The 8,955-nt window shown below is 51.9% G+C and overlaps 2 protein-coding genes across 2 annotated transcripts; one reads left to right on the forward strand and one right to left on the reverse strand.

Annotated features, from left to right (window-relative positions):
* The first annotated feature begins 225 nt into the window (after positions 1 to 225).
* Positions 226 to 4,262, forward strand: CCDC166 (coiled-coil domain containing 166). The gene is made up of 3 exons (XM_036281219.1): positions 226 to 666; positions 758 to 1,651; positions 4,203 to 4,262. Exons 1-2 carry the CDS (start codon positions 226 to 228, stop codon positions 1,580 to 1,582), a joined length of 1,266 nt encoding a protein of 421 aa, XP_036137112.1. The 3' UTR covers positions 1,583 to 1,651; positions 4,203 to 4,262.
* A 1,341-nt stretch (positions 4,263 to 5,603) lies between these two features.
* Positions 5,604 to 7,870, reverse strand: ZNF623 (zinc finger protein 623). The gene has a single exon (XM_036281270.1). It carries the CDS (start codon positions 7,831 to 7,833, stop codon positions 6,334 to 6,336), a length of 1,500 nt encoding a protein of 499 aa, XP_036137163.1. The 5' UTR covers positions 7,834 to 7,870; the 3' UTR covers positions 5,604 to 6,333.
* Positions 7,871 to 8,955: the final 1,085 nt, after the last annotated feature.

The following is an 8,955-nucleotide window of genomic DNA, read 5'->3' on the forward strand; positions in this document are numbered from 1 at the left end:
CACAACCCAGCGGACGGCCAAGGTCCTAAAGGAAACCACGAGTGAAGGTTGGCCACTGTGCCCTGACCCCGATTAATCCCATAGGCCCGATTCGGCCTCCTCTGACCTGGTCACCCTGAGACGCGCCCCACCCCGCTAGAACAGCCGGGCTGGGAGGGAAGGTCTGAGGTGGAGGAGGGGGCAGGGGGCGGTCCCTCACGCGGGCCTGTGCCCCAGGCCCGGACCATGGCGCCCAAGAAGAAGCGCGGGCTGAGCATGGGCAGCCGGCTGGGCGCCGGGGCAGAGGGCGCCGAGCCGCCGCTGTCGGAGCGGGCGCAGTACCTGCAGCGCGAGTACAAGCTGCTCTCGGAGCAGCTGGACGCCTGCGAGGGGCGCGTGGACCTGGTGCTGCGCGAGAACGCCTTCCTGAACGCCGAGGCGCTGCGCCTGCGCGAAGAGAACCGGCTCTACGCCAGCTACGTGAGCAACCGCGCGCAGCGCTGCCCCAAAGCCATCGTCCGACTGGAGGAGCAGAACCGCGTGGACCTGACACAGATCCACGGGCAGCGGGCTGACCTGGAGTCGCTCTATCGCGGGCGCGAGAACGGGGTGCGCGCGCAGCTGCTGGACATGGAGGCGCGCGCGGCGCAGATGGCGCAGCAGGTGCAGGAGCTGCAGCCCTACAAGGCCAGTGCGCGCGCCTGTGGGCGGACCGGGCGGGGGCCGGGCGGGCTGGGCGCGTGCCGCACCGCGGCGCTGACCCCCGCCGCCGCCGCAGGAGTTGCAGCTGGAGCAGCTGGCCCGGATCCGGACGCTGGAGCGCGAGCTGTTGCACATGCGCGTGGAGCACACGCAGCTGCTCCACCGCGTGAAGGGGCGTTTCCTGGACGACAAGGCTGCCTTCGAGCGCGAGGCGCGCCAGCGCGTGCAGTCCCTGGCGCGGCGCGCGGAGAGGGAGGCGGCGCGCGCGCTCATCGCGCACACGCAGGCCATCAAGGCGGACAACGGAAAGCTGCGGGAAGAGCTGCTGCGGCTGCTCCGCCGGGCTCAGCTGCTGCATGACATGAGGCGCCAGCTGCTGGAGCAGCGGGAGCAGCTGCGGCGCGAGCACCAGGACACGCGGGACCTGGCGCGCGTGCATGGCTGGCTGCGCCGGGGAGCCGGGGGCCCGACGCTGTGGCAACCGCCACCGCCCACCGCGCTCCCAGGGTCCCTTGCCTCCCCCACAGGCCCGTCGAGCGCGGCCTCCCAGAACCCGTCTCAGGTCTCTTCGAACGTGATCTCCAGGATTCCGTCGATGATGATCCCGTTGGGCTCCAGGGTCCCGTCGCTGGCCTCTCCGAAGGCGCGTTCACGGGTCCCATCCCAGGACCGGTCGCAAGTGGGCTCCCAGGTCCCATCCTTGGCCCCATCCTTGGTCCCATCCTTGGCCCCATCGCGCCCTAGCTCCCAGGTCCCATCCTTGGCCCCGTCGCGCCCTGCCTCCCAGATGTCTTCGCGGTCCTCGTTGCGTATGGCCTCACAGAATATCTTCCCCTCTGCTAAGTCCGGCCCTGGATGGAGCCCTTTCCATCCTCCAGTCGAAGGAGACCGTGAACACTGACGCTGTAGCCTGAACCTAACCGAAAGAAGGCCAGAGTGGGGGAAGACCGGTGTTTAGGAATCATTTTTGGTGAGTGCAATTGTTAATAAAAGTGTGACCCCCCTCACACACACGCCTCTCTGGCACTGCCTGCCTTGTTACTCCAGCATTTCCAGCCAGCTCAGGGGCCACTTATTCTGGCTTCCGGTGTCTAGGCTGCAGGTAGCTTGATGCACCCTTCATCCTGTGTGTCAGCCGGGATCCAGCATCCCTCCACACCAAGGCTGATCTCTGGCTGATCCCACAGGACCAGGGCCTGAGAAAGTGGGGGATATCAACATCTTGCCCATCAGGAATTGGTGACAGAGAGACATCATGGCGTGGACAGATGGTGGGGAGCAGGAAAGGAGCCTGGTGGGCCAGGGAGAAGTTGGGCAACTGGGCATTGTGGTCAGGAGGACCAGTGTGGGGCCAGCTTCGGTTGAGAGCACTGTGAGAAGCTATGGGAGGTTTTCCGTTTAACCTCTTGTGGGTGTTGGGTAGTTTTTATTTTGATATAATTTCAAATTTACAGAAAAGTTGCAAGAATAGTACAGTGAAGTCCCACATACTGTTTATCTAACTTCACCAGCAGTTTGCTTTCTACTCTTTTGGGGTGTGTGTGTGTGTGTGTGTGTGCACGCATGCATCTCCCCCCAAAACATTTTTTAAAAAAGTAGGTTCACTAGGTCATGCCCTTCACCTCTAAATCCTTATAATGTTTCCTGAGCAGAGGGACATTCTCCTACATCACTGCAACACAATGACCCAAGTCGGGAAATTTAGTATAGAGAAAATATTATCAGCTAATTCTCAGTTCACATTAAAATGTTGTCAGCTGTTCCAACAGTGGCCACCCTGTTTGCCAGGTGAAGAAGCCCAGGTAGCAGAAGCTTTTCCTGCAGTGGTCGCACTCATTGTACCCTCTGGTCAGGTGCAGTCTCTGGTGGATGCTGGAGCCCTTGGGCCACCAGAAGGCCTTGCCACACTGGTCACACGTGTAGGGCTTCTCTCTGCTATAGACCCTGCGGTGGTGGTGAAGGTGGTCCTTGGTGCAGAAGGCTTTCCCACGGTCCACACAGCAGAAAGGCCTCACCCCGCTGGGCACCAGCTGGTGCTGGAGCATGGTCAGCTTCTGCTTGAAGGCTTTCCCATGGTTGCTGCACCATTAACAAAATGGAAAATGCCAAAGACTATATTTGGAAAGAGACTTTCATCTAGAATATAGAAAAGAGTCTCACAAGTCAATAACAAGGAGACAAGTCACCCAGTTTAAAAGTGAGCAGTCATGCCCTGGCCGGTTTTGCTCAGCGGTTAGAGCATCGGCCTTCGGTCCAGAGAGACCCAGGTTTGGTTCCCACTAAGGGCACGTACCTTGGTTGCAGTTTGTCTCCGGCCCTGGTTGGGTAGTGCGGGTGGCAGCCACTCGATGTGTCCCTTTCACATCGATGTTTCTCTCTCACACACACACACACACACACACACACACTATATCTGAATAGAAAATGGAAAAATGTCCTCGGGTGAGGATTGAAAAAAAAAAAAAGTGAGCAGTCATGAACAAACACATCACAGGGATAACACAGATGGCAACATGCACCTGAGAAGGTGCTCAGCCTGACCCCCAGCAGGAAGACACGTTATCCCCCCCGGGATGGATTACATGTTGGAAGAGTGACAATGCCGTGTTGGTGAGGATGTGGAGCAACTGGAACCCTGACACACTGTGGCAGGGGTATAAAATGGTACAGTCAGTGTGGAGAAATTTTTCGCAATTTTTTTTTTCTTTTTCTAATTTTATTTTTGTTACAGATGTTTCTCCTTTTTTACCCCATTGACACCCTCCTCCCCATCCCCCCACCCCATCCCTGCTTGCTTTGTTGTCCATGTCCATTGGTTATGCATACATGCATGTAAGTTCTGTGGTTTATCTCTTCCCACCCCCCCACCACCCTCTCTTCTGAGGGTTGTCAGTCTATACCCTGTTTCCATGTTTCTGGGTCTATCCCATTCCTCAGACTGTTATGTTCATTATATTCCATATATAAGTGAGATCATGTGGTATTTGTCTTTTTCTGCTTGGCTTGTTTCACTTAGGATACTTTCCAGGTCCCTCCATGTCATCTCAAAGGATAAGAGATCTTTCTTTCTTACAGCTGAATAGTACTCCATTGTGTATATGTACCACAGCTTTTTTATCCATTCGTCTGCTGATGGACACTTGGGCTGTTTCCAGATCTTAGCTATTGTAAATAGTGCTGGCAAATTTTTTAAACCCTCACCCAAGGACATGCTTTTATTGATTTTTTTTAGAGAGAGGGAGAGAAAAGCATCAATGTGAGAGTGAAACATCGATCAGCCATCTCCCTGGGGATCAAACCCACAGCCCGGCTATGTGCCCCACTGGGAATCAAACCCGCCACTTTTTAGTGTATGGGACAATGCTCTAACCAAGCCACACCGGCCAGGGCTGGCGAATTTTTATGAAGTTAAAATCAGTTATTTTGTATTAAATTCTTAGCCACTTACCCAAGAGAAATAAGGAGGTATATCAAAATAAATACTTTTACACAAATGCTCATAGCAGTTTTATTCTTAACAGTTCAAACTGGAAACTCAAATTTCTATCAACAGATGAATAAATGATGGCTCATCTATATACAACGGAACATGACTCAGTAAAGAGAACTGCTGCAACACTGAACTACACTTTGTTGTCTTTAAAACATGCCAAGGTGGAAGGAGTCACACACACAATTACATACTATATGCACCATTTATATGAAGTCCTAGAACAAGCAAAACTTTCTACACCAACAGAAAGTGGCTACTTGGGGCTGGAGGTGGGGGGATTAGCTGAGAAATGGCCAAAGGGAATGTTATTTTCCTGATTATGATGGTGGTTACATGGGTGTATGTTAAATCTCTGTACACTTTAAATGGGTGTTTTACTGTGTGGAAACTGGACCTCAACAAAGTTGATTAAAATGGTCTGGTAACACCTGCATCTACACTTCAAATGGTGAGTTCTCCGGGGTATTGAATTATTTCCTCCCTTGAGGTTGGAATTTGCCAAGAATTCAAAATATGCCTTCATGGGTGGGTGGGTGGGGGGAGTTGTTTTATACAATTTCAAAAGTGGTCATTTTGGTCAATGTTCAGATAAAGGAAATTCAGAGACGACTAATGGTCTCTTTAGACAGTTATCCACTGGGTAATAAAACTGGCCGGCTTCTGGATGGCTCCATGCAACACCCGCTTCTGCTCAATTTCCTTGCACGTCTACTTATCTTTGTAGACCAGTTCAAATGCCACCTCTTCTGCGAAGCCGCCCCAGGTCCTCCCTGCTGTCAGTCACCCCCTTGCCTATGCTCCTACCCGGCCAGGAACACGCATCTATTTCCACACTTTGCTCAGTGTGCCATGATCTGGCTTTCCCGTCACACCTGGAGTGACCTCAGGGTGGGTGGTGTCTTCATGTTCTCCCAGAACTTAGCACTGGTCCTTACAGGTCAATACATTTTCAAATAAATGACAAAGTGAGCCAGTGAGCAGGGCAAGTGGGAGAGGAGTTGAGTTCAGTCCTGGACCTCTAAGACAGAAAGAAGTTATGTAGAGCACTGGGGCTCTGTGCCTGGAGTGAACAGACAGATTCAGACAGCTGCGTGGAGACAATGCTCCCCAAACCAAGTGCGTGGTTATGGCCGAGCTCTGACAGCAGCGAACATGAGGGCACTGGGCTCACAGTGGCCACCACCTGACTTCTGGCCTGAGGGCAAGCAGGAGACATCAAGCGGACTAAGAGGCATTTCCAGCAGACCAGTAGGTTATACTTCACAAAACAACAAAATCCAAAGGCTTTAAAATACCAGTACAGAAGGGACAAAGCAGGAGGCACCACTTACACAGATATGGGATATGCTTTTTATTGTCCTGCACTAGACACCAGGGACACACAAATCAATCAGATATGACTGTTGTCCTTAAAGAATTAGCAGTGTAATAATGAGATATAAAAACACAATCCTTATATATCAAAGTAAGTGCAGTAATGGGTAAGAACTGAGCGACAGCACAGAGCGGGCAGGGCCGAGCCCAGCAATGTCAGGAAGGTCCTGACTCATGAAGAGTTAACCAGGTGAGGGGAGGAGAGCACTCAAACAAGGATGGAGGCCAGGAGGCAGGGGCAGCTTGGACAGGGGAACGTCAGTTAGTGTTGCTGCACGCCAACTACATGGCTTGGGAGTTAAGTGGTGGGAGACGAGGCTCTAGGAGGGAAAAGGCCTTAGGATGTAGGAGACGGAGCTTAGAATGTGTCCTACAGACCACAGGGAACCAACCTGTGGTTTTAAATAAGAAAGTAGTTCTCCAACTTGCCTTTTTGATAAATCAAAATTTGCTACATAATACTGTTTAAAGTAATCATTGGGTACACAGTTCTTTAGAGGATTTGACTCAGGGATGAACTGTAATTGTGCAGTAAAACCTAGAAACCTTTTCAAGACCCAGCTCCTGGCCCCCAATTGGTAAGCTGAGTCAGCTGCTGCAGGTAGCTCTCCTGAGGACACACGCTCCTCACTGAGGACAGCAGTCTAGCACTGCTGCACACAGCAGGTGGTAGTCCACTCCTAAAGCAGCCCCACCTGTGGCTCTGGGAAATGCTGACGCGTCCAAAGCCTCGTGAATGAGGACTCATGCCACCGACTTCCAAACATCACTGAGCTGGAGAATAACTATGTGTTATCTGTTTGCTCCCCCTGACTTTCAGATTTCTCAGCCAAATGTATGGGGGTCTTACTCAAGGGAAGTCCACCTTGATTATTTGTAAAGTTTGGGGTAGAACTGAAATCTTTCCCATATTGACTACATTCATAGAGTTTCTCTTCAGTGTGTATTTTCTGGTGTTGAAGGAAGTTTGACCTCTGAATAAACCCTTTCCCACAATAACTACACACATAGGGCTTCTCTCCAGTATGAATGACCTGATGCAGGAGCAGCTTGGAGCTCTGGATGAAGGCTTTCCCACAGTCCTTACATTCAAAGGGCCTGTCTCCAGTGTGGATTTTCTGGTGCTCTGTGAGATGAGCTTTCTGGAGAAATGCTTTCCCACACTCCTTACATTCATACACCCTCTCTCCAGTGTGGATTTTCTGGTGTCGAATAAGGTACGAACTCAGAAAGAACGCTTTCCCACATTCATTACATTCGTAGAGTTTCTCCCCAGTGTGAATTCTCTGATGCTGAGTAAAGTTTGACGTCTGGCTGAAACGCTTCCCACACTCATTGCAAACGTAAGGCCTCTCTCCAGTGTGGATCCTCTGGTGCTGGATAAGCTTGGAGCTCCGAATGAAGGCCTTCCCACACTCGTTACATTCAAAGGGCCTCTCTCCAGTGTGGATTCTCTGATGTTCAATGAGGTCTGAGCGATGACGAAAGGCCTTCCCACATTCCTTACATTCATACTGTTTCACTTCTGTGTGGATCTGATAGTGTCGAATAAGGCTTGAGCTCCTAATGAAGGACTTTCCACATTCGTTACACTCATAGGGTCTTTCTCCCGTGTGAATTCTCTGGTGTCGAATGAGTAAGGAACTCTGACTGAAACCTTTGCCACATTCTTTGCATTCAAAAGGCCTCTCCCGGGTATGAACGCGCTGGTGCCGGATCAGGTCTGAGCTGTGACAGAAGGCTTTCCCGCACTGAGCACACTTGAATGGCTTTTCTCCTGCGTGCACTCTCTGGTGTTCAATGAGATCAGCATAGTGAGCAAAGTCTTTCCCACAAGCACTGCACACATAGAGTCTCTCTCCAGTGTGAACACTCTGGTGCTCAGCAAGGTGGGTGCTCTGGCTGAAGCCTTTCCCACACTGGTCACATTTGTAAGGTTTCTCCCCAGTATGAGAAATCTGATGTCGAACTAGGTCAGAAGTAAATGGGAAGCTTTTGCCACAAGTCTCACATGGGTGGGCTTCCCCTTCTATAAGCTCTCTCTGAAGGATGAGGAGGTTTGAGCTCAGAACTGGGCCACCTCCCGATTCACTTCCCACCTGGGCTGCCTCTCCTGTCTGGATCTTCCAGTGTGTAACGGTCACCTGCCTGAAGCCTCCCTCCTGGGACAGGGAACTCCGCAGGCTCTGCCCTTCCCGGTTTCCCAACAGCCCCCTCAATCTAGGTTCAGAGGCCCCCTCAGACTCAGAGGCCAGGGGCTCCATCACTGTGAGCGTTTCTGACATTGCTGTATGTGGCTTTTCATCCTCGGAGATTCAGGCTCCTAAGTCACCTTCTCATCACCAGTTCCTACGTCAGCATCTGAAATAAAACAGAATAAGATCATCTTTCCCCTTGTCAACAGGCAGGAATCGCTGGAGCAGGAGGGGGTTAAACATCCACCGAGAGGAAAGGTGTCCTCTGCCCACACTCGACCCCACACACACACCACAGCACTTCTCTCCCCAGCTGCCCCGACTTGGGAAAGCTTTGGGGCTCCACCATCCACCTCCTGGGGACAGACTGGCTGGGTGGCCACTGGGTATAGGGACATGGCTTGGACATCAAAATCAAGATGTATTTCCAAAGAAACATAAGTTGACCCATCTTACCGCCTCTTTGTTGTCCTTCATGCTTTCATGTTCTTCCCCCCTCCTCGCTGGCTCAGCTCCCATGGTCGGTGGTATTGTATTCATTTGGGTTACATAGTAAAACCATTCGCTTGCATATGACTCCCCTGCCCCTTTCTTCCTCTCATACTCATGTGGGAAAAGCCCTCTGGTTGAATTCTGCTTGCTTCCTACCTGTGTACGCATCCTGCCGAGCTCTCTACACTCCTAACGCTCTGCCTAACGGAGCCTGAGAGCGCCCAGGACTTTCTACACTGCCCCAACTCTCCTCGGAGACCACCTCCTGCTTTTATTCTCTTCTCAAATGTCCAACCCCACCTCCTCCTCCTCCTCAGCTGATGACAAGCAATGAGATGAGACTGGTTCCTTTCTCCCACATTTGCCAGCCTACCTGGGTATGTTCCCACACCATGCCCTCCCCGTGACACAGGTTAAACTGTCCTTGACCCAATCTAAGGCGAACACCTCCGCTTGTGCACTGAAACCCACCCTCTCCTCTACTCAGCGAACCCAAGCCTGCCCTGCATAGGCCAAGAGTGGGGACGAGTCACAGCCACCCAGAGCTCCACCAACAAGGACTCCAAAAGGGAATGACATACAGTAAAGAAGCAGAACCGCTGCACACGAAAGCACAGCACGTCTGCCAGATGTGATGAGAGCAAAAGAAGAAAGGCACAGCGTTCATATTGTAGGATTCCATTTATGTGAAGTTCAAAAACAGACAAGACCAATCCAGAG

The sequence above is a fragment of the Molossus molossus genome, unplaced genomic scaffold (genome assembly GCF_014108415.1).
Source record: "Molossus molossus isolate mMolMol1 unplaced genomic scaffold, mMolMol1.p scaffold_m16_p_33, whole genome shotgun sequence".
NCBI classification, from domain to species: Eukaryota; Metazoa; Chordata; class Mammalia; order Chiroptera; family Molossidae; genus Molossus; species Molossus molossus.